The sequence below is a fragment of the Eretmochelys imbricata genome, chromosome 11, assembly GCF_965152235.1.
Source record: "Eretmochelys imbricata isolate rEreImb1 chromosome 11, rEreImb1.hap1, whole genome shotgun sequence".
In the NCBI taxonomy this organism is placed as follows: Eukaryota; Metazoa; Chordata; order Testudines; family Cheloniidae; genus Eretmochelys; species Eretmochelys imbricata.
The window spans coordinates 40,387,822-40,414,378 of NC_135582.1; the positions used below are offsets into that span (position 1 = coordinate 40,387,822).

A 26,557-nucleotide genomic window follows, 5' to 3' on the forward strand; every position below is an offset into this window, starting at 1 on the left:
AAAGGAGCTACTTCACACGGCGCACAGTTAATCTGCAGAACTCATTGGCCAGGGATGCTGGAAAAGCCAAAACTATAACTGGATTAAAAAAAGAATAAGGTAAGTTAAGAGAGGATAGAGCCATCAATGGCTATTAGTCAAGATGATCAGGAATACTGCCCCATACTCTAAGTGTTCCTAGGCCTCTCTAACTGCGAGATGCTAGGACTGAATAACAGGATGGAGATTGCCCTGTTCTGTTCATTCCCTTTGAACCTTCTGGCATTGACCACTCTCAGAAGACAGGATATTGGCCAAATGGACCATTGATCTGACCCAGTATGGCCATTCTTCTGTACTGGCTTAGATCATGCTTTTCCCTGGGATAGGTGCAAAGAATCATACCGGGGGGAGTCATCTGACCCTAGACTTGAAATGACTGGTTCTCAAATGGTTTAAAATTGAGTCGTGTCCACTAAGTGAACTTGGCATCCTGTAGGCTTGTTGATGCTCTCCTTCACTTTAATAGTGCAACTGAGGGACTTCCCTACTGTTACAAGTAGATAAGATATCCATCATAATACACAGTCCTTTGCCTGGTGAAAGCACTGCACTAAACAGTTACAAAAACAAGGAGTCCGGTGGCACCTTAAAGATTAACAGATTTATTTGGGCATAAGCTTTCATGGGTAAAAAACCCCACTTCTTCAGACACATGGAGTGAAAAACAACAGTTGCAGGCATAAATATACTGCATCTGTAATTTTCACTCCATGCATCTGAAGAAGTGGGTGTTTTACCCACAAATGCTTATGCCCAAATAAATCTGTTATTCTTTAAGGTGCCACCAGACTCCTCATTATTTTTGTGGATACAGACTAACATGGTTACCCCTCTGCTACTAAACATTAATGGTCATCCCAATGTGAGAGAGAGTTAGGAATATAAGCATTGTTCTAAACTACACAATCATTTGAGACTGAGGGCGGGGGGAAAGCAAACCAGGCCTTTCCAGTTCTGGAAGGCTAAGGCTTGTTAAGCTAAGCTCTCTGAGAGTGAGGCTGAGTGCTTTCCAAAGGACAGCCCTGAACTCCAATCTTTTCCATTTCAGCCAACCTAAATAAATTGGTAAGCAAGGTAGGATCTGCTTGTTTCTAAATTCTTTGGATAAATCACCTGAGCCCAAGATTGAAACCTTGGCAACCCAACCTTATATGCAGGCCCATGATTATTCTTGCTGTTGAAGAGAACCTGCTAAGTTCTGGAAGGATAATGCCTTTCTCACCTAAGAGACCAAAATGGTGATACTCCCTTCTGGAGGCAGATTGAAGGACCTTACAATAAATTGTTGTTGCTTTTAATGTGGGGTGGGGGGGGGGGGAGGTACTTACAAGAACCATCTCTGGGATCACCAGAGACATAAGTCAAAAAGAGGCTGAAGTAATGCTCATTTCTGCTGTGACACTGCATCTGCCAGAATCCCTGCCAGAATCATGGTGGAAAATGCATAAGGCTAATGTGTTATCCCACTAAATGTAACCATGAGAGAGGTGATGGTCACCAGTGACAAATCCTGACCTATGGCCAGAGCTCCCCTGAGCTCTGAAGGAGAATTTTGCTTCCCATCTCATGAGACCTACACGACTCTTTCAGGATTGGGAAGCATGAAAACTAGACAGGAGTGTGAGCAACCCCAAAGGAACCTAATGAAACTGAGTAAGTGGTAGAGCGGATTCAAAAATGGGAATAATTGTCATTAAACATGTCTGCTGAAAAATTGCAAAACTCAAAATGTGACCAACTGTCAAGCTATGCGAAATCACTCCTTTTTCAATCAAATAGAAACATTCAAAAAAATTTCATCAGCTCTTGTAATTGGGTAACATGGCAGTTGAAATTCAGTGTAGAAAACTGGAAAAGCTCTTTAAAGCTATCCTGCAGCATTCAGGGGCTCAGGATTGGTCATCTTAAAAACTATCAAAAACAGAAGACATCCGGAAGAGGACACAAAAATCAGTTCCTGCTGCAGGAGTCTAGATAGAGGGGAAATTAATAGGAATGGTCTATTTAATCTTAGTACTTTTAATCTCAAAATGTTTCATAATAATTTGGAAAGAGGAATACAGATTCTGAATGGTATAAAAGAGGTTAATCATGTAGTTCAATTTATCACTTCCTGTAGTGCAAAGGTGAAATGACCAGGAAGGCAATAAAGATCAAACTGATAACAGGAAATCCCTTTCTGGGCAGCATACACCCTGTGGAACTCGCTATTGCAAGGTATCACTGAGGCAATATCTTAGTAGCAAATGCTTAGAAGCACTGTACACACAGAAGACTTAGCAGGTGCAGTTACACTTATTACATTAACATGCAATGTCTTTTTATTTCTTATGCTTCAGCGTATACCCCAGTATGACATAGTGGAGTTAGGAAGACCTTTTCCCAGTAATTTAGTATGAGCACTATCAGACACTAGCCATGGTAAGGGATGGACACTGTATTTGATTAGATCAACCACTGATCTTGGCAGCTTCCAAAGCAGCATGAATAGAAAAAAAATGTTAATAGTGCATCTTGAAGCAAAAATGCTCATGTTCAGAGAGGGTGCCCTTTTCCTAAAGAAGTTTGGATCCAGGTTGTTCGAGAGTAAAGCAAGAAATCTGTGCTCAGTCCTAAGGTGGATGAAAGCCTGGCTTTCATTTCGAGAGCAAGTTGCCTTTCCGGAGTAGCTTATCCTATTTCAAACAAACAATCTGGCAATACTTCAAACAAGACTGAATATTAGTAACTCTCCAGTGCTGGAGACCCAAGGAAAAAGTAGGCTACCTTCAGGCCTGGAGGCACACTAGCTTCCAGTTGCATCGGCATCGACCTTGCTGCAGGGCCCTGACAGTGGAAAGTTCTCTGCACAGAGGACACTACAGTAGCAGAGAGCAGTTTTAATCACATAGAAACAGAGGAGGCCCAACACAGTCCCACAAATGGGCAAGGCTGGGCAGGGTGTGTGGGGCCATGGCAGCTGGCAAATGCACTGATTCGGTACATCCCCTCGGCAACCTCCCACAGTCCAGTCCAAACTCAGCACCGATCAGGATTTAAAGCTACTCAGGGCAGGCAGTGACATCGCTTCTGCCTCGAGGTGCCTGGGAAGATAATTTACACCTCCTTGTTTCAACTTCAGCAAAAAAAAAAAACCCACACTTTGAAACAAAGAAACTTGAGACTGAGGATTTAACAAAAACAATAGAAAAATCCAACACATGAACCAATCTTAGCATTATGTAGGTTTAAAGAACACAAATCTCAAGTGTTTCTCTGTCTGATTGTGCGTTTCAGATGGGTGGCGCTCCAGGTACATGCACAGGATAGCTGCAGCTTACTGCACTATGTTTTTTATGGAAATAAATGCCATGCAGCATTGAATGTGCTAATTACATGTCTTTGTGTCTATGTAATGAGACATGTAATCACAGCACTAAAAGCACTTGTTTATTTCTGTGTGCATTAGACATGCACAGAGCTGGAATGCAGCACTGCTACATTCAAAATATTTGGTAGAAAATTCAGAGGTGCTCATACAGATAGGCAGGGCTCCAAAAGCAGCAAAGCTCATCCATCCACTATGCTGGGGACCCAGCTCAGATGGCCCAGGATGGGAATCTCTCCCCTCCCCCACCACAGATCTGTTGCATACATCAGTAGGAGCATCAAAAGGATGTTTTAAAGGGAGGGCAGGGCCATAACCAGTGGATTCTCAATTATACAGCTCCACTAGCTAACTCTGCGACATTGGGCAGGAGGGGTCTGTATCATAGAGGCTATTGCAGTCCCCGGGGCTGCAGCAGCAATCAAAGTGTCTGAGCGGCACTCTGGTGACAGGGAAACCTCTGCTTTAAGTCCATTTGTGCTGTGGTTGTGGGGAGAGCTGGGCCCAGACTGCAAATATGCCATGATTTTTAAAAAACTTAATTTCTGATCCAAATCGCTTCTAACACTTCAGTGGCACTTGTCTGAAGGGATGACTTAATCCAGTGGGAGACTGAAGTTTTAAAATTAATCCAGATGAATTAACCAGGTGGAAAAAAACATCAGATTTAACATAATACTCCCCGTCTCCCTTCTCTCTGAAAACCTCAACAGCTGCCCAGTGCTTCACAAAATAAAAAATACCCTTTGGGCTGAGAACAAGGGGAAACATCATACCCCCAAGGGTTTTTTCTCCCACCCAGCAAGTTTCAAGTGCCTGAAAATGATCACGTATAGGGAGAGCGCTACCCTCACCATTACAGTAGCTTTGATGGAGCCCCGTCCTGCACAGTGGAGTTGGCTGGAGAATGACAGTTGTTTCACAACAACTTGTGAAGTTTTGACTTTTCTTTTTGTTCCACACAGCGCAAAACATTTTGGCTTCATGTGTTGACAAAAAAACAAACAAAAAACAACACCACACACACACACAAAACATTTAGCTGAAAATGCTTTAACTAGCTCTACTATATGGGTGAAAATCACCTTCTGTGCATTAGTACCAGAGAGCATTCAAAGTTTATTTAGTGCCATTTGTTCTTAATCTCCTCTACAATCCTACTTCTTTGCCAGGAGAACCATTTTACGTATTTCAAAATCAGAAATGGGTTTATGTTGTTATTTAATCTATGCTATAAACAGAAGTTCTCTTACCAATTCTTGGTATTAAAAAAAACCCTCATTCTATTGTGAGCAAAGCTCATATGGGGACTGGCTGCTGCAATTGGAATTATGTCTTCAGGAGGTTATCTTTGCTCAATAGATTTGAAAGTGAAAACTTCAGGCTTCCATCAGCTTTGCCTTATCAAAGTACCCCCTCTATTTTCAATCCAAAATCATGCTATTCAATTTGACATTTGCCCTGTATATTTTCACCAACCTTACGATAGTAGCTTTCTGTTCAATTGAGACACACAAGGACTGCATAAAGAACAGGCATGTCATGTGATGGTGTCTATCCTCCAGGCATGGGAATTTTTAGCAAGCGGAGCACAGCTCTGCAGCTTCTGCTGGGATTTAAATAAATTTTAGAGGTATTTTTCCCTCCCTCTCCACTCCAAAACAATTTCTTTTAATTCTAGATGAAAATTTTCAAAAACACAACAAACTAGTTCTGCTCCAGAGGACTCCTGACAAGCACTAGGTATGAATACGAGTCTTGGTAGCTTCAGCATGGGTCTGAATCCACAGGTCAGGTATCATTTAGGGAAATGTATTGGAAAATGGAATCTAGCTTCAAGCAATTTATAACCATTTTTATTTTTCCTCCCAAACCATATTTGCATTGACAACCCCATCCCCCCAAACATTTAGGGAATGAAAAGAGGATAGGGTCGATGGGATTTCTTTGGACAATCCCATGTCAGCAGTTATGGAGGGACCAGCATGCCAGTTGCAGGATGCTAGATATTGTAATGACCATCCCAGGAGCCTCACTGTCCAATAACTATTTCGGAACTCAAGTCAGTCAACAAGCTGTGACCGAGATTAAATGCCAGTGTGTACCAAGGATTTTTCTACCCCTCAAGGGAGCATATTCTTTTCACAGAGCAGAACAAAATTTGAAGATACAGGAGTGTGAGCTGCCTAAGAAGCCTATGCCGAGGCAAACTGCGTAAAGAGATACATTCTCTGACCGAGGACTGGGTGCCCCATAATAGCCTTGGTTACATGCACTCAATTCCTGTTGAAGTCAAGGGAAGTTTTGCTCCAAAGTTAAGGGCTGATTGTAGTTCAGCAGCTACAAAAAGTTACCATCTCTTGGACAGCGACGAAAACACAGGGAGATTTGCAAGTGTTTATCTGGCAGAGACAATAAAGGCTGGACATTCCTATTCATATTTTTTAAAAAAGCTCCTTCTTCCTTAAATGCTCTCTAAAGCCTTGGCCTTCACCTGTCGTACGGTGAACTAAAATATTTAACTGGAATAAAGTCAAGGCAATTCTAGTTGCCTTAAAAAAAAAAAAGTCCTGGAGGCTATTTAACACAACCATGGCCCAGAAACTATGGTGTCTGAAACTGAAGTTGTAGGATAGGTAATTTTCTACCTGCTTATAAAAACCTGGCCACTGCCTGTCTTGTGGAATCAACAGCTCTCTCTTCTCAGTATTACATTTCCTTAACAGTTTCCTAAGGAATTGCAAACCTTTCACTGTCCCCCATTTCAATTAAAATAGCTGCCTGAGATTAAGTGGCAACTGGATTGAGCTCAGCAGCAATCCTGCCTGTCATTTGGTATTTTACTGCAGTTCTTAAACCCAGAACATGGAAGCAAGCCGTTAGCTAGGCATTACTTTAGCGGTCCCTACCCAAGTCAGTTTGTAGGCAAGGATTGGCAGGGCTTCTCCCCAGTTTACCAAGCATACATTGTCAGACCCAGTCTCCTTTAAATAGGTTTATTGTCCAAACATAAGCCAAATAAACAGAAAATAGTCCTTCTGCTCACCCTTTATCCTAGCCTCTTCTCCCAGAGGTCTCTGGTAATTCTGCTTCTTGCAGCTTTCCAGCTCCCTGGTCAGCCAGTCCTCATTCAGCCAGCTCCAGCTGCTCTTCTGGAACAACTCCACCACAGGAGTTAGCTCCACTCTCCTGTGGTGCCAGGTACAGCCTGTCCCAATCATTACGCCTCTGACAGGCTGTTACAGCCCCAGGTGTAGCCCTGCCTCCTTTAATTGGCTCAACTGGGTCCACCTGCTCTGATACAGGGGCACTGGTCCTGCACTGCTTACAGAGACCAGCTATGACAGTAGGGTGATAGATTACAGCTATGAACAGGGACTCTTGCTTTTTCCTGAGAGTCTGGCTGGAATTCTGCATTTGCATTGTTCCAAAAGCAGATTACCCACCAGTCAAAAAGGGCTTTTAATTTAGCAAATTTTAATTTTAATTTAGCAAACTTGAGGCAAAAGTTCTACATAATTTTTTCTTCAAAATACCTGGAAATCGTCTCAGAGTATAGCACTCCTCCTGTGGAACACAACCAGGTGCCTCCATTTTATTTTTTCTGGAATTTAGAGATTTTGGAAAACAACTAGCTTTCCCCCTCGTTTTCCTCCTACCAAGAAGGAACTTAGCCCCTCCCTGAGCAAGTATTTCCAAGTGGATTAATTTGTATATACTTCAAGCCCACAAAGCCAGGAGGGCTTGCAGCTCCCCGAGCTGTCAGAAGTCATTCTTCTAAAGCTACAGAAACCTCCTGTGCAGAACATAGAGCAGCTTTGTAAGTCTGCAAGGCTGTACTCAGAGATGTTTGCACACATTCACACAGTGCTACAGATCAGATGTTAACCCCCTGGCAGATTTCCCCACGCTGCACATTAATCCAAACTTTGTACTTCTAGTGAAGGCACAATCATAATAAAATGAAAGCTGTGTCTTTTAAACAAAAACAGATTACATCAGAATTCAGGAGTTATGAATATTCACCAATCCAACCACCGGGTGATAGATTTCCTAGACTACACGGGGAGCCAAATTTATCTCTAGGAGATTCCACTGAACACAATAGTTACATCAAAGATGAGTTAGGCCAAGGCCTTTTATTACTTAATTACAAATATGACACTTTTGGGACTTGCTGGCAAACTAGCAGTGCATATCCTGGCAATTATTTCATCCGAATATGCTAAAACTAAACCCTGGACTTATTTTACTTGCTACTCAGATATGTACATTTACAGGATAAATTTATTCAGAGTGCTCATAATAAAATCCACTTATAACTGGTAAATACAATCTCACCACATTTAAACATGATATGCTGGAATTCAGAATTAGCAAAACGTTACTAGTCAACATTACCATGAGTTTCTGGGTAATTCCTACAGTTTTCAAGCACTCCTCCCCACATACACACCCACAGTTCCTGTGCTGTAACTTCCTACCAGCATTGCATGTTTATGCTTTTGCCTTTATTAACTAATACCTTGATTTATTCTCTAAGACAAGTCATACTACACTATAATGGGACCTTTCTGGCCTTAAAAATCTATGACTAACTACACCAAATATCTGATGGTTTATTTTTATATATTACACAAATATAAGAAAATGAAATGACTTTAAATATATTTTATTGTTCCATGATTCTTAATAAAAACACCTTCAAAACATTCTGTACATTTCAAACTGCTTAGAACTGCATACCCATTATATAAATGTAATCGTGTATGGATGCCATGATGTCTCTGTACAAAGATGTACAATATGTACAGTAACATTAAGTGCAAGCTGTGCAAAGCCAAGTAAAGGTTACTGATTCATGCCACTGGTTAGGGGGGAAAAAAAAATCTATGCAGAACTAAAGCTTCAATCCGTTTCCTGTGTGCAAATGATTAATTTATAAACAAATAAATGCATATTGTATATCATTTAGAAAGGAGTGATTTGACTTAAATTCTCAGTTCAGCAAGAGCAACATGCAGCTGACTGGATAGATATAGTACTGTTCTCTTGAATTTTTTTTTCATTGTGTCGTTATACTAGGCTGAAAGGTCATCTCAGGATTCAGCTGCTACTTTTGGTAGAACTGAAGCAACATCAGAAGATCGAAATTTTGGAAGATAAAGCCCAAACTTGTTTTCTATGCCAGCAAATGTAGCTGTAGCAAGTCTGTATCCACCTATGTGGTCAGGATTAACAGGAGGCAGGTCTGAGATTCGAGATTTGGGGGTTGGTTCTGATCCAGAGGGTTTGCTGTTTGAGGAGAAAAAAAGAAAAGATTCTTTATTTAAAATGTTTCTCCTGCATCAGAATAACAGAGCAGAATCTATAGTAAGCCAATACTAAAAATGATCATCTGTCTACAACATATAAATCAACATAGTTAGAAGTTAATTATTCTGATTAGTTTTTAAAATAAAGGAAGCTTGCTTTAAAGGCCACTATCAAGTAGTTCAGGCTAAAATTTAGTTTCTGGATAATTTAAAATAGAAATATTTTCATGAAAAAAATATTTTAAATGATTTTAATTAAAACAGTTTGAGGGGGATTTAATTATCATCTTGCAGTGTAGGAAACCCAAATACAGAAGTTTTGTGCAGTGTATTAAAAAAAGTGAAACTGACATACTTCCTGTTGCTTAGACAATGAAATAGTATACAAATCAAGGCAATTTGATTTGTTTAAGCTCTTTCAGTTTTAATACCCAAAGATGTTAATAGTAATATCACTGTTTGGGGGATTTTTTGTGCAGGGCACACTTAAAACAAAATTCTGGCACTTTGATTTACAGCTAATCAATATCATTAAGTTTAACTACATCTGTTTCAACATATTCTTTCCATTTAGTTCTCTGAAGGCTCTGTATGAATTCAAACTTAGCAGACCCAATTTGCATGTTAGTGAGCAAATGTTTGCACTTACATTCCTCCAAAATCAACATAGAACCATCGCTGCAGAAGTTCATAGGTCACTAACGTAACACCAAACTGAGGTGAAGATCTGAACACTCGAGCTGTTGAATATTACAAATAATACTGTAATACAGCAACGTTAGATCAAGAAAGATGGTCTGAGAATTTCAAATGAACCTGTGAACTACAATACTAAGGCCCAATCCTGCAAACTTTACTGCTGGGAGCAATCCTGAGTAAAACAACACTGAAAAAATTTGCAGGATTGTGGTCTGACTTAAAATATAAAGAAAATTCCCTACCCATAGCTCCCTTCCAAAAAGCCGAAGGGCCTTCTTCTCTAAGTATCTTTCTAAAACAGTCGATAACTCCACTGTATGTTGTCTGACCAGCGCGAGCTGCCACTTGCAGTCTTGTCTTGATGACATCAGCAGGGGTTACCAAGGAAGCAGCAGGCACACCTTTTAGAAGAAAACAGCATTTAATTCACACAAAGTATCTTGTAAAAGATAGAAATATTTCTAATGTCAAAGAAAATACCTGCAAATGTCAATCTTTTTATGAAATCAAAGCTTATTAAAAATGTAAACCCACACACCCTGGTACTAACAAAGTATTCAAAATTGACTTTTACTGCAGCTAGCATAGCACAATCCTTCTAAATGTCTCTTCAACATCACGAAGTTAATTTTAATACAGATGCGAAAGAAAAACACTATGAAAATACAGCCAAGAGAACTGCAAAAATTATGCAACGATATTAACAGAACAATTCTCTCAAGAGCTCCCCTTTGAGTTCTATTATCAGTCATTTCAAATATCTTTTATTTTACCTTGTTTAAAGAGAGACGCAAATATTTCCAAGTATAAATAGTTAAAACTCACTCTCTCTCTTTTTCAATATAAAGGATTAAATATTCCTGACACAAATTAGTGGTGCTCTCAGCTGATTCTAGGAGCTCTGTCAGCCTTACTGTGCTTTGTGAATATTAATAGTTCTACTCACCTATTGTATGTACCAAGTACTTTGTAACAGTATAGCTGATTAACTGCTCTGCAAAAACCTCTCAAGTACTAACATTCCAATCCTTCACAGATCCATTTGTTTAAAGGTGTAAATATGCAAAGTGATCATTTAGAGGCCTTCTATTCTACAGTGTGAGATTTCTATGGTGCTCTTTGGCCAGTTCATTAGCAGAACACAAGAACACAAGTCTACTTAAAAAGTAAACTATAAAGAAAGGTTGACAATAAAGGCATTTTGGGCACACACACTATGGTAACAGCCATCAATGATGGTACAGTAACAGTACCTCACCCCAAGCACCAGCACTGGTTTCTTATTCAAATGAAAGGGGAACTGTGCAGGTAAAGTACTATGCTGTTAGAATATTTATAAAATTTACATGTAAAAATCCAACTCTCATTTTTAGTATAATGAATACTGACTCATCTCAATCACTTAACCAAAACCAAGAATTCCCTTCCAACTTGGAACTTGAATGTTCACTTTCAGTCTTGGTTGAATTGTTACTGTTGATTTCAATACAATTAAAAAAACAGCCTAACAGTTGTCTACATAGCACTTAAGGAAGATTTATAAAGTTGACAGGTCAGAAATTTAACGAAGTTACAGTAAACCTTCCCAAAACATCCTGCTGATCAATTCAGGAGGTTTTATCTTGGAACAGGAGCAGCAAAGCCAGTCTATTTGCTAAAGCTAACTATGCACTATTACAACCCTATAAACTTTTTTTGAAGCCACATGTGTACACACAATGTTCTCAGTTATGCTTATCTGATCCACTCCCATTAAACAGTAACATGAATTTGCAGCTCAGAAAGAAGGATTCTTGTAGGCTAAATTTTATATCTCAAACAAGATTTATAGCCATTTCTACTGAGCGCATCGCATCAATATCCAAGTGTCTGATAAACATTAATGAATTAAGCTGTGGTTAAAAAACACAAATGGCAAGTCTTATTATAGGATACTAGCCCCCACAGTGTATTTTTCAGTAGTTCTATGAATAAAATGGAACAGATTTTCTTCCCATTTCTGGTCCCTTTGTGCCATTCAAGAGCAAAAGGGCCCAGAAAACTGTCACATCTCCCCAGCCATGGGGGCATACCCAATTGGGAAAGAGCGGGCATAACTAGGTCCTACGCCAACTCCAGTTTAGGTGGCAGGCTGGAGCACACAGAGCTCTAGTGATCCCTGGATAGCTCCAAGGATGGTCTAATAAACTACACATAGGCCAGCACCAAATGGGCCCAGGATCAAGGAACTGCAAACACCTCCTCTGCATTCCACCCCACTTGTGTTACACCCAGCAGATACTGGGTGCAAAAGAGAATTTGTCCACCAGGATGTCTACCATTAATTTGTCTAGCAGTGCATTTTTAGCTTATTCACCACCATCACATCTGGGCCTAATTTTATTAGCCTACTGACTGAGATAAGAGGCCATTATTACCAACAAACCAGTTACACATTCTGTTCATACCAAGTGCAGCCAATGATTTTAGTTTATTGTTTATTCATTGGGTAATGTTATGATTTACTAACATGTTATTTTACATATAATCATCGTATGCGAAATAGAGTTAAATTGTAGGATTATAGAAATATAAGATTGATCAGCAGTTAGAAGGACTAATTATGTATTAGATATCTAAGTAAGTAGGATTGTAAGACAAGGCTTACAGGCTCAGGCCTGTAAGATTTTAGCTTAGCCATACTAGACCATAGGCTTAAGAAAAGCTTGACAAAAGTAAGGGACCAAAGAATGACCCTATGCCACAACATTACCAGAAAAGATGCACCAATGGGTGATATTGCAAAAAAAATTAACAGTAAGAGTCATTTTTCGCTACAAGATGCTCATTAGTCACATTTTTCTAACGTTTTTCTAACCCTCACCGCAGGGTGCACTATATGCATAAATACTAATGAGGTATAGTCAGAATCACATTATAAAGAGAGGGTACCCAGATTAGGAAAATTGAGCTCCCTATGGGAAACTCCAGCAGGAACCATTCCTTTACTTATTATCAATCCATGAGAGACCCACCAGACCCTAACACTATCTAGGAGGATGTGAGTATAACTATATAAGTAACGTGTGCATAGGTCTGTATAGAATTTCTATATGCTTAGGTAATCATAACTTTGATTGTAACTTTAGTAAAACTTGTCAAACAGACTAGACATTATACTTATAAATGTATGTGAGGTCTCTACTCTAGGCCTTTGTGTGTTCCTAGAGACTCTAAATTTGAAGCAAGTAGCAGAGGTGACTTTCACTCCATTAAGCCTGAGACTGTAGCCACCAGAGCCGAACCCACGGTGGTGTAATACCACATTACAAAATTCACTTTAAATAAAATAAAAGCCTACAGAAGTCATTTCTAAACACTAACTTCACGTAAGTGGGGTGAGTTTGTCCCACTATCATTAGAAGGGAAATCTTGATTAGAAATTCTTTAAAAAAACATGAAGAGTATGTTATTTCCACTCCTGTCCTGCTATTGAACAGTAAAGGCACCTTCAAATCCTTGTTTTGGCATTTACCTTTGAACTGAAAGTTTCTTCCCCAGTTGTTTAGGAGCCCTAAGCTAGATGAATCATTTTCTTTCTAATTCTTCTCAGTATATGTTCATCAAAGATTCAAATTAGCCTTCAAGTCAGAGAGCCTGGTAACAACTAAAACCCCATTGAGACAGACAGATCAAATTTGGCTACAAGTTGCTGAGCTGCATTAAGCTGTTTATCCACATTATGCAAATGTAATTAGCTCTCATCAAAATTACACTACCTCCCACCAAGGATAAAAGTGATCAAATTTAGATTAAATCAGATACAATGGCATACTAGCTTTCATTTATATGGGACTGATGAACGAATATTAAATATTATCTATTAAGGGGGAAAAGGTTATTTCTAGAAAACATATTGAGAAGTTACCTGCAATGGCACCAGCTGTAAGGAGATTAAGCCCTCCCACATGGCCATTTTCATCAGCAAGCATCAGTTTACTGTGAGCATAAACAGGAAAATAGATTGCAGAAAAGGGAATGTCTCGGAGGAAACACGCTTTGGCACCCTGTCACACAAAAAGGAAACATAATATACACACGTTATATAAATAGGATTAGACTTAAAGGCTGGCAAGAAGCCCCAGGCCACTGGGTATAGACTGAGCCAAGGCTCTTGAGGGGATCTACCAGGTAACCAGTAAATGTAATATGTCTTAAGGAATGTAGTATGGAGATTTGAACATCAAAAGAAGCACAGTTAGTCATTCGATGGTCAGCTCTCAGCTTCAGCGATGGTTTCTAACTTTAGCAAAAGAATGACACTTGACAATTAAGGGCCTGCCATCAAACCTTAGATAGATCGTTTTTCGTACAGAAATGTACACGACAATTTAACCTACAAAAAACCTTCTCTTAGCTGATCCTGCTGGCCTGGTGACAGGGAATGTACTGCCACATAAGAGAGTCGACTGGGGCCCTTGCTTGCCACTTGCTCCACAGGAAGCTGAGAGCATCTCCACTGACCCTCTCCGGCTGCCAGAAAAAACTGCACTGCAGGGCTAGCACAGTTTGTTCTCTTTCCCTATGGGAAAGTTGCCACAACATGGAAACACTAAAGCATGGGAAAGTAATACAGAGATAAAGGATGGGGAACTTGAATGACTCCCTTGCTGGGAAAAAAAAGTAATTCTTGGTTAAAACAAAAGCAGACTGTGAAGAACTTCAAAAAGATCTCACAAAACTAAGTGATTGGGCAAAAAAATGGCAAATTAAATTTAATGTGGATAAATGTAAAGTAATGCACATTGAAAAAAATAACCCCAACTATACATACAATACGATGGGGGCTAATTTAGCTATAACTAATCAGGAGAAAGATCTTGGCGTCATCGTGGATTGTTCTCTGAAGACGTCCACGCAGTGTGCAACAGCAGTCAAAAAAGCAAACTGGATGTTAGGAATCATTAAAAAAGGGATAGAGAATAAGACGGAGAATATCTTATTGCCCTTATAGAAATCCATGGTACGCCCACATCTTGAATACTGCGTACAGATGTGGTCCCCTCATCTCAAAAAAAGAAACGTGGGCATTAGAAAAGGTTCAGAAAAGGGCAACTGAAATGATTAGGGGTTTGGAACGGGTCCCATATGAGGGGAGATTAAAGAGGCTAGGACTTTTCAGCTTGGAAAAGAGGAGACTAAGGGGGAATATGATAGAGCTATATAAAATCATGAGTGGTGTGGAGAAAGTGAATAAGGAAAAGATATTTACATGTTCCCATAATATAAGAACTAGGGGCCACCAAATGAAATTATTGGGTAGCAGGTTTAAAACAAATAAAAGGAAGTTCTTCTTCACTCAGCACACAGTCAACCTGTGGAACTCCTTGCCTGAGGAGGTTGTGAAGGCTAGGACTATAACAGGGTTTAAAAGAGAACTGGATAAATTCCTGGAGGTTAAGTCCATTAATGGCTATTAGCCAGGATGGGCAGGGATGGTGTCCCTAGCCTCTGTTTGTCAGAGGGTGGAGATGGATGGCAGGAGAGAGATCACTTGATCATTACCTGTTAGGTTCACTCCCTCTGGGGCACCTGGCATTGGCCACTGTCGGAAGACAGGATACTGGGCTGGATGGACCTTTGGTCTGACCCAGTAAGGCCATTCTTATGTTCTTATGAACTTGGCATACAAGGCCTAAAAGCAAACTAAAGAGAGTCCCTCTAGATCTTGACACATGCTACAATATCTGTGAAGGGGCTGTTAAAATATGTTATGTCAAGAATCCTGATTAAAATAACTCCCCAATTATTCATCTGATATTGGGTGAATTACTTCCTGCTGCAAAGAGCTCATCCTGAGGGTGAGCCATGGAGGCTTCAAAACTATCTCCTCCACCCACCACTTCAGTCCACTCTGTGCCAGAATAGTGGCCATTGACTCTCTGAGTTCCCTACATAAGAGGCTCTGGGCCATGGGCCACATAAGAGTGATGCCAGGGCCTTAGGAGGTCACACATTTCTAAAAGTTCCCCTCCACGCTGACCTATTTGGAGCAGACAGACAGAGTGCTCTCCGCAGGGGATCTGTGGGGCTTAAGTGGTATGTATGGTCTTGTGGAGACACACTCTATGCTTGGATGAATTTCACTCACCGTTATTACATGTTTTAAAACCAGTCCCCTTTTGGTATTTACTCCACTGAGCTTTGTATTCTTTTTTTCTTTAACTTAATTATCCTAAACTTCCTTGAGATGACTGTTCAATTTTAAAGAAAGATAAAATTTGTAATAAAACCATCTTTCTAGTCACCAGACACAAAAATTATTACTGCACTAAAATTTTGTCCTATGTACCAAAACATCGATGCTATTTAGGGAAACATTATAGCTGTGTGAATCTAACCTAGTGAATTCAGAATAAAAGCTGCAGCTATGGACGTAAATTTACACATTTTTACAGTGCTACATAGCTCCATAAATAAATCAGCTAAACCAATATTATGGAAGTGCACAGCTGCCTATAGCTGTTGAATTTACGTATTACTCCTTGCACTGGCACAGGATATAGAAAGAAATACTCTTCCTTGTTTAAGAAAACTAATCGCTTCTGCACCATTACATCTGATCTGTAATGATGGTAGTAAGTATACCTGCAGGGAAGGAATCTGTTGACTGGCATTCTGGTAAAGTACAGTACAGTACAGGCTTTTTTTTTTAAATGGAATTCATTATTGACAAATCCCACCACTTAACTTCTTAAAGATCTGAATCCTACTAAATTCTACTACTGTTTCACTGCTGCCAAATTATTAAGACAAAAAGAAGATGCTGCTGTGAGGATAACAATAGAGATAACTGAGATTCAAAATAAATGTAAGGCTCCTAAACAAACACAAAAGAAAAGCTAAAGAAACTTTTCACAAAAGCCTCCAAATGAAATGATCCATGCCAGAAGCCAGCAGGTCTGCAGTACAGGACTCCCTGCAACCTGATATAAAAGCCCAAAGGATAGAACAGGAGAGTATTTTTATGTTTCCCTCTTTCACTAATATGAGTATAAGGGCAAGTCTATGCTACAAAATTAAAAAGAAAAGGAGGACTTGTGGCACCTTAGAGACTAACCAATTTATTTGAGCATGAGCTTTTGTGAGCTACAGCTCACGAAAGCTTATGCTCAAATACATTGGTTAGTCTCTAAGGTGCCACAAGTCCTCCTTTTCTTTTTGCGGATACAGACTAACACGGCTGCTACTCTGAACACTACAAAATTAAGTTGACCTGAGAGTATGGCCACACTGGAAACTTCAAAGCACTCCCGTGGCAGCGCTTTGAAGTGCAAGTGTGGTCGCGCGCGAGTGCTGGGAGAGAGCTCTCCCAGTGCTCCTGGTAATCCACCTCCACGAAGGGATTAGCTCCGAGCACTGGGAGCGCGGCTCCCAGCGCTTGGAGCCTGTTTACACTAGCACTTTAAAGCACTCTGACTTCTACGCTCAGGAAGGTGATTTTTCACACCCCTGAGCCAACAAGTTAGAGTGCTATAAAATGTAAGTGTAGCCAAGCCCTAAGTTATGTTGACATACAGCCACTGCAGTAAATAAACTGCTTTTGCATGTCAACCCTACAATCCTTGTGTTGGTAGTGCGCATCCTCACCAGGAACGGTGGAATCAATTTAACTGTCAGGGTGGGGCACTGTGGGATGGCTCCTGAAAGGCAGCAACAGTTAATGCAACAACACACTGCGTCGACCTAATTACATTGACTTAAGTGCTACACCTCTCATGGAGGTGGAGTTATTAAGTTGGTGTAGTGGGGAAGTTACATCAGTGGCAGCTGCATTTTACTGTAGACACTTACAGATTTAAGTCGATGTAAGCTGTCCTACATTAAACTAACTCTAATGTAGACCAGGGCTAAATGTGTTTCCCCCCCACCCACTTTTCCACCATGTGGCTGCCCTGCAGGAAGAGATTATTTTTAAATTTGAAAAGATTTTTGTTTTTTAGCAATGTTTTTGTTTTAAAAGTTCTTTTAAATTTAGCATAAAATGGTTTAAAAGTGGTGTGCCAGGAATGCCCAAATACATACCTTATAAAGACCAAAAATTCCCAGTTCTTTTAGAACAGTAAGGGCACTGACTCTGGGTCCTGTAGCGATTTCTCCTGCTACCTGCAACCGAATCTTTACAATCTCTAGTGGATTAGTGAAGATGACCTGCGAACCTCCTGCCTGCAAGACCAGAGAAAATGAGTTACAGTGAATTCTATCATTATATCACACCAGTAAGAGTCCACTCCTGCAAGGTGCTGAGCACCTTTGGCTCCCACTGAGGGAAAACAGAGCCCTATTACATTACGTATCTGCAATATGGAACACACTCAGTAAAATCCCTGTTCTGAAGTCTCCCGTTCTTCTGCATAAAAGCATGTGCGTTTTAAAGTAAATTGAAACAGAAACAAAGGCAGACTGCCATGGTTCTGTATGTATTTGTGATTTCTATTACAGCAATTCATTCCATTTTTCTTCTCCCTCTGACATCCATATTTCTAAACAGCCACATTACTGCCTAGAAGTTTATCAACTTTCATCCATATTAGATATCAGGTTAAGTTAATCATAATGCTCTGCAGTCCAAGGCTCAGGAAAACAGGAACAAAAGAAAACTGCTCTCATTCACAGACTAAGGTAGAGTATATAGCAAGTACAGTTTTGCCACAGAGATGAAGAATAAATATTAAAAAGGGATATTTAATTGATCAATATTAGAGGAATATGTATGAAGTTTACAATATGCAGTGACAGCTCAGAAAAATGGATATTTTAGTTGCCATAACTCTACAAACCTGAAAGTTATGAAATTTTGTACAGTTGTATTTGATATGCAGTAGAATAGTTGGGTTCAATAAATGAAAACCAGCCAATGTGGTGAGGTGTTATTTGTAGTTAGTGCTGCTGCCTGCGGGAAGTAAGCTGACTGAAATTTATATTTGAGGTTGTAATTTTAAATAATCAGCAGAATGGTCATATTTTTTGTGTGGAGCTTTTAATTGTTCTATCTGGAAAATTAAATAAATAAATCTAAACAATAGACATACCAACATTTCCAAATTTGTTACAAAGGAAAATAGATAGCTAGATACAGACTGGCATCCATTTCTCTGACCTGAGCATGACACAGATTTAATAGCTGGCAAATTGTTTTTACTTTATTAGCAAAGCAGAAGCACCATATCTTGCTCGTTTCTCCCATCTAATATTGCTGCATGAACTGTTCTACAGATTCTGCATTTTAGCCTAAGACTTTCACAGAGCTGCATCTCAAATTTTAGAGAGATTCAACATGACAGTTTATTCAAGAAACATGTAAATGTACTTGCAAGTAGCATGTTTAGACTTCTCTTTGGTATGCTGTAGGTACCACCCTTCCCTTCTGGCAAAGTGCATGGTGCCTCACAAAACGGATAATTTGTCTTTACTGCCAACCCCAATGTTCCTTTCTCTCCTCTCCCCCTCTTTAATTTTTTAATTAAAACCATTTACAAATTCTATTTAAAACATGTGGCACTGAACATGCCCAGCCTTATATTAATTAGCATTTTCCTCGCATTTTAAAAACTCTGAATCCCTTCCTCATACCCTTTTACATTCACTCCAACCTGTCAAAAACATCACCTAAGGAAAGGGAGACTACCCCAAACAGCTTTCTTTTTTATCATCCAGGAATTCAACTCCCACTTTGTGAGCACAGTGGAAAAATGCAGGAACTTGCTTCTTCGGACAGCTATCCTGTCTCCTACAAAGCACCCAAACCCAGGCTTTGAGCATCTACTAATGATTTAAAATTACTAAACTAAATATGCAGTTCAACCAACTCACCCCTCCTGCCAAGCAGTAGCTCATAACCAAATCTCGACATACCCAGAATTGAAATCTGTGTTGGGGTTTCCCAGGGCTCAGCCTCTTCTGTCATGTGTAGTCATGCTGGCAGGGATGGAGCAGCATACTCTACAAAATATCATCTTCTGTGCAACATGACCTCGCATGCACTGTCTGTGCAAGGTCAGGCCAGCCGAGGGGAGCAGCACGCAAAATGGCGTCCTCTGTACAGCACCCTCTATTTGAGCCCCAACATCATTTCTTTACAAATTAAGAACTAGACACACCCATATATTGGCCTATATGTCAATCTCCCTACCTCTCTTCAAAGGCAGATGTAATTAAAAGGCCATGCAACATGGAGTGAAAGTTGGCAAATCTGGGCTACTTCAAATCAGGGGCAGGACAACACTGCAGAGCCCCAGTTTATCTCTCACCCCTTCTATTATTTGGAGAGGGAATCAAACATCAACTCTCCACTGATCACAACTGCAGACTGCACCGACTGTAAATTATTTCTCTACTGATCAAAGTTTGCAATAAAGGAGAATGACAACCCTGACAATTAAATGGTCATTATGCTTTGAGTCAAAACCCCTGAACCCAAATAAGGGCAGTTCACATTTATCTTAATGGCATAATTTCCCATTTGTCATCATCATACTGGTTTACCTCTGGATAACTTTTTGAAGGATCTATCTCAAACAGAGGAGTTAGGTCTTCAATTTTTCTTTTTCTGGAACACTTGATGCAGCCATCAGGGAAAGTGCCAACTTGCTGAGCCCCTACAGGCCAGCTCAATTTGACCCCAGCTCCTCTGTGATGAACTATATACAGTAAGTTGTCTCAGTGCAATAATGCCACTAGTGTCCAACGCCATTTTTCAGACCTAGTTTCCTTCCTTCCAGTCTCTCTCCCCCTCACATGCACTTAAAACAATAAAACAACAATGGATGATGCCCTGCAGAAGAAACATTTCAGAGTTTCAATCTAAACAAATTTTATAAAATTACCAGCCGGCAAATTTTGTTAAATAATCACCTAATTCATTTTTCTTCATGTTGTATTAAACATCAAACCAATTTGAAAACTTTATGATTTTCCTACATTCATTTATTTCAATAATTGTGGTAGCAATAATCTTAGGCAGAATGCTTGCATTATAATGCAATATACCACAAAAACAATCCTCAAAGAAACCACAAATTTAGATGCTGAAACCAGAAATTCAGTTCTGCTAGACAATAATTTGTTAACTGCTCATTAAATGTACATACTGTGTATACATGTATTAAATTCTGGTTTTTATTTTTAATCAGCTATAAATTAGAATGTCCTGCAGGGCAGGCAAAATAACTGTCCCTCATTGCCTAACACGCGGCAGAGAAACACAAACAGACCAATTCATAAACATTTCTATTTTCTACAAAAAATCCAATCTTCCTGTAATTAACATTCTCTTTTTCTATCTGCAAAAGTGGCTGGGTCTCTGTTAAATCCCAACAAAAGCCTGCTTCTGAAGGGGCAGAGTTGGACAAATAGGACTCTAATTCATACAAAACTCTTTAACCATTTTCTATTAAAAATGTGTGTTTTGACCAACAGATAGCTGCATAAAACACATCTACTAGGGGAGCCCTAGCATGTGCGGGCTTGTGTGTCATCATTAAAGTAGTATTTTGAAAAGTGCATTAATCATACCAACCTCATTAACATTTGGCGCGCACAGTATTCAAGATACTGACGGACTCCAATAACAGACACACTTGTCACAAAGGTGACTTGAGAAGTTTCAAAATATTTTAAATATAATAATATAATAACTACAACCACAACTAAAACCCATTTTAAATGCTGCTCTTTAAGAATAAATTCTCTTGCCCAAACATTGATTTCTCAACACAGCTTTATTTTTCATTCAGTGTTATAGGTGTGCTTGGACCTCTGCAGGTCTCTAAGGTTATGTCTGCATTGCATGCTAGCTTAAATCTACATAAAATGGCTTAAAAAAAAAAAGGCACAAAGATGCGGTGGGCTTCAACTTCAACTTCAGCATGGGCTGTACAAGCATGCTGGTGACCCTAGACACATACTCGCATTGTCAGTCTGTGCCATCTTGGCTTCACTACTATTTTTAGCAATAATAGCTAAATTATAGCTAGCGCACATTTGCCAGCTTGTGCTGCAATCACACCTCTTACTACAGTTTAGACATACCCCACAAGACACCACACTTTCCCAAAATGTTCTTACAATCCAAGACCTGATACTGCAAACACTTCGGTACATGAGTAACTTTACTCACGTGAGTAGTTGCACGGAATTCAATAGGACTATTTGCATGAGCAGGGTTTTGCCAGATTGGTTCCTTGAACATATCATTTATGAGTATGACAGAAGAAGGGGGGAAGGCAAAACAGAGGGCATTTACGGAAAATGGGAAGCACAAGTTAACATTTTGGCAGTGTATGTATTGTAATTTTTTAATTTATTTTTATCAATGTATTGTTTGTTTTAAAGATTATGAAAAGAAGAGGATTTTGAGGAATAAGGAAGAGGGGAGACTAAATTGGATAGGATCAGGGAGGTAAAATGATGCATAGGGAACAGTACTGAAGATAATGCAGAAGCAGAAAGATAGAAAGGAAGTGTTAATGGAAAGAAATTGGTGGAGTGCAGGCACTGCTTGTAAATCCTCAATATTTGTTTGCAAATTGGTTGTGCAAATATTCGTACTTCTTTTTTCCTTTTTCAAATAGTCCTATTTCTATTTATTTCTTTGTGTGTTTGTGACAGAGTGTGTGTGTGTATATATAAACAGACACACATCTCAAAGGAAATTCAAGTACTAATATTAAAAATTTATTTCTTTTTAAAATAGAATTGTCCTTTTGCACCTAAATTACAGACACGTTAAAAAAAAAGGTTGACAAATTTATTTCTGAATGGAGGTTATTCATACACATCAGAAACAACAATAATAAAAGCTTCTATTTAACCTTAATGTCACATAAAATAAAAACTCCACAAGAAGCAAATGAAGGAACTACAATTGACAGCAAAGGTTATGAGAGAAAAGACGTAGTTTGAGATCCCACTGCAAACACCTCATGACATGCCAAAGCCTGAAGGAAATACACAAATGACCCTACAACATGAGACCTCTTGCCCTTTCCAATTCCACCCCAGAGGCATACGCTACAAAGTGGGAGATGTCTGCTCCAAGCCCTTGTTTACTTCCTCCTTGCAACTGCCACATCCTGGACCAAAACTATTTCCCCACTCAACCAACTAAAATAAGAATATGTTCTTTGATGTTTATGAAGTGGTCTGATTTAAAGAACTTGCACTCCACTCCCAAGTCAGAGCTTTCATTGTTCATACACCTACAGTAACCCTACTACAGTATTGCTAAATAATACACCCCCTCTCCATTTAAATACGTATGTTTAAGATTGTAACAGAAATCAAAGCAATTTCAAATCGTAGCTGACTTTGCCCTTAACTCTCCTTGTACTTTCAACAGGCAAAAACATACAACAGCACAAGTAAAGGTAAACAATCATCTCTAATTCTACACTTCCTGCATTTTTCCTCTTTGATAATTAAAAACAATTGTTTAAACTTTTTATAACTTCTTTAGTTTTTAAAAAAATATTTGACAAATGCCTACCTTGACAAGCTAGAAGGAAATGCACATAAGAAAACCATTAAAATGTAATAATTCTTTTTTTGAAATAAAATCCAAGGAGTGTTTCGAGACTAGACAATATCATATTTGTTTTTTAGTTAAAAACACACAAAATGGTTTAAAAAAAAGATTATTTTTAGGGTCATATTTGGCCTTTGGATGGATGGATGCATATGACAGCTACAGACATTAGTGGAAGCTCCACATCTGCCTGAAAGGAAGTATTTGGGCCTTGGGTTTCCTGCGACTCTTGCACCCCACATCCTCCTCCTCTTCCCTCCAGCAGAAATCAGAAATCTCCTCCAGTTGGGACTGGATGCATCCCTGTCCCAAGTTTTACTATTGCACTGTCTCCACACTGTTTAGGAAGTATTAACTTTTTCCTGTTTAATTTTAGAAGTCACAGAACATTGTTTCTGAAAGGCTGTGAAAGTCCTTTCAAAGCATTTATACAGCACAATAGGCGTGCATGCGGCTTTACAGACTTAACATGGACTCTCCTCCTGACTGATGAACTGATTGTTTCAGAGACAATATTTAACTATACAGGCTTATGGGGCTCTCTCACAGCATTCTCATCTGAATGCAAAACCCATGATGCTGAGTAGGAGGAAAGCTTGTAACTTATAGGTCTCCAGAAATTAATTAATTTTATTTATTTAATCCATTTATAAAGCAACTATCAGCAAAGTGTTCAAGAGTCATACAATAAAAAACAAATTACAATACTTAATAATAACCCACCAGCCCAAATACACAGCCTGAAAACACAAATAAGTCTGGCATGGGAGAGAATCCAACAGCCCCACTAACAACCTCCCACTCCCAATTAATAAAAATGGATTAATGGACAGGGAGAGAAAGGTGGGTCCCCAAAATGGTCAACAGTACGCCAAAGAGCCAGGTGGGATTTGCAATGTGTCCTAAAGACAGACAATGAGGGACTCTGACACACCTCAGTAAAGGAGTTCACAGCAGATTTGTTCACAGCAGTCCTGAGAAAACCCTGCCATGTCCTGGCCCTCACTAAGCCTAGGTACTGAGGACAGACCTGTACCAGCTGGGGAGCAACACATTTGATAATACTCTCCAGTAAACTGACATCTTTGTAAACATCAGAAGTGAGAAGAACTTTTTCACTCTATACCCCAAAGCAGATGACATGCACAGAGGCTGACCCACACTGAGGATGGGGAACCAACGTTCAGGATGGGATTCATGAAGCATCTCCAGCAGGGTTCCACTTTCAGCCAGCACAATAGCCTCACTTTGAATTCTCCTGCCCTACCTTGCTTGGAACAGGATCCATATGGAAACGGTACTGAACATGTAGAGGGAAGCACTGACAATCAACTGGCATTGTTTCAACCACCTAATCCTGTCAGTTTTCTACTTTAGCTTTTAATGAGTTGCCAGCAGTGTGTCCTAGATTCAACACTAGTATTTGTGAAAAGAATAAAAGAAGCTGAAATGGCATGAAGCAACAGAGCAGTCACCCATTTGTAAGCTATCACGTGACCGACAGAGGCTACAAGGAAGAGAATGTGGTCTCTGAAGTAGCTGAAGTGAGGGCAAGTGGTCTGCTGTCTGCACCTCCTAAAAATGAATGGAGGGGCAGAATAGGTATGCCATCCTCCCCTACAGATGCCAAAAGGGCAGAAACAGGACTACTAGACACACCATAATACACCAGAGAGAAGTACTAGGCCAATGGCCTGCCCCCCAAGAAAATAATTACTGAGAATACAGCCAATTGGAGGAGAGGGTTGTGTTTGGATAGCAATATGGGGAGTCCTCAATTTCAGAGGAGCATCTGAATTTTTGAACCCTTATATGAAAATCAAACATTCTCTCAAATTTTCACATGTCCTCTTAATATATGATAAAGAAGATCCTTCAGATAGGGAACTACTTATCAGAAAAGATATGGCCTTTAATGCAGGTTTTACTGTGTATGAAACATTTTGGTACAAAAGGATCTAAACATAGTAAATCTGATGATCAGATTTCACAGCCAGATGGAAATTACAAATATCTTGCAAATATTTTTAACTTAACACGTCACAGGAGAGAAAAACACTTAATGAATTACACAGTCTGCAAATACTGTTTGTACAACTGAGCCTTCGAGAAGAAGGTTAGCGTTTGTGGTTGATTTTTGCTAGCTACATATTGCAACTCCTTTTACCCATTTCCATGAAAGTAAACTTTGTACACTGACAGGTGAAGACTCAGGTATGTACCATACTGCCAAATCTAATCAGGGAGAACTATAATTAGCCTACCTTCAGGGCTTCTTCTTTGAATTTAAATCTTGCAGAGGTCAACCACCTTATTGCCCCAGGTTGTATGGCAAGCTGAGGAGGTTTTATTCCAGCTTGCCAACTTCCAGCTGGAAGTTATTAGGGTTCTCTGCTACAAAAGTATCCCTAACCAGCTTTAAACATTCTACACTGTTACCAAATGTTGTGAAATCCCACAAATGAAATTAGCCAAGTTACAAACACCAAAGTCTATTGTCATTAAAAATGCAAACCAAGTACAGATTGCTTAAAGAACTACCAAATTATAGACTTCATTTCCAGCGTAAATTCCATTTGTATATTTACTACTTTTACATGCTGCTTTTAGTTAAAAGATGGAGTAAAATAGCTCTAAAACTTTGTATAAAGGAATTTAAACAAACTCCCTCAGATCTGTTAGCTCAAAGCCAATAAATACTGTTATTCAATCTCCTTACATTTATGTAAACAATATATTAAGAGTTGTTGTCGTTGCTGTTTTTAAACAGAAGATACCAAGTGAAGACATAGGTTTAATTCTCTTTTGAGTTTTACAGCAGGAACTGGGCTGTCCAAGTCAGTTTTTAAACCCCCTTCTATGGGACTTTTTCTGGGAGGACCAAAGGAAGTTGATGATGATCCCTCTACTGTATTCTCAAGGACTGACAGTGAGCCATCTCGTCCTCTTCACGCAAAGTATTAATACCATCCAAATGTGCCAAGAACTATGGAAAGGGAGGAGGAGCACCCTCTCTTTGAGACTGCGGAAGCCCCTCCTATGAACACCACATCCTGGGACTCAGTCTGTCTGAGCTGGGAAAGTATGGTCAGTCAAAGATAGGAGCAGTGATAAGCAGCCACTCCACAAAGCAGGCTTCCATGGCAAATTATAAAGTATAAGATTCACTCAGCATCAGTGTTGCTGACAGTAGTATTCACTTTATCTCTGCAGCTGAAGGTAACAATGAAGAGGGATGGACGTAACAAGCAGCTTTGGCTGGGTCAGCAATGCCAGCACATCTCATATGTTAGCTGTGCTGATAGGGTGGAAAGAAGCAAGGAGCAATACAGAGGGGCCATAATTCCATGCTGCTCTCCACGATTCATGAGACTGGAAGAGGGGGTGTGAATAGATCTTAGGGAACTGGATCACTCTATATTTCCTGCCCCTTTCTTACAGAACTGAAACAAGTAGATAATGCTTGGGCACTCCACATGGAGAACCACAGAGTTTCAGTAACTTTTCCCATGTTTCTGTGTGGAAGAGGATGGTTTACCTGATGTCATGGAATATACATTATACTTTATC

At 39.6% G+C, this 26,557-nt stretch overlaps 1 protein-coding gene across 8 annotated transcripts in view; it reads right to left on the reverse strand.

The window, feature by feature from the left end:
- Positions 1-8,065: 8,065 nt before the first annotated feature.
- Positions 8,066-26,557, reverse strand: part of SLC25A12 (solute carrier family 25 member 12) — a 68,994-nt gene continuing 50,502 nt past the window's right edge. For 7 of the 8 annotated variants that reach the window (XM_077829949.1, XM_077829952.1, XM_077829955.1 and 4 more), the window contains 5 exons: positions 17,488-17,628; positions 13,331-13,469; positions 9,666-9,824; positions 9,374-9,464; positions 8,066-8,704 (listed from right to left, as the gene is read on the reverse strand). In XM_077829949.1, the coding sequence (XP_077686075.1) occupies positions 8,509-8,704; positions 9,374-9,464; positions 9,666-9,824; positions 13,331-13,469; positions 17,488-17,628 (726 nt within the window). In that variant the 3' untranslated portion in view covers positions 8,066-8,508. The remainder of the gene's footprint in view (positions 8,705-9,373; positions 9,465-9,665; positions 9,825-13,330; positions 13,470-17,487; positions 17,629-26,557) is intronic. The other variant, XM_077829957.1, reaches the window with a different exon arrangement.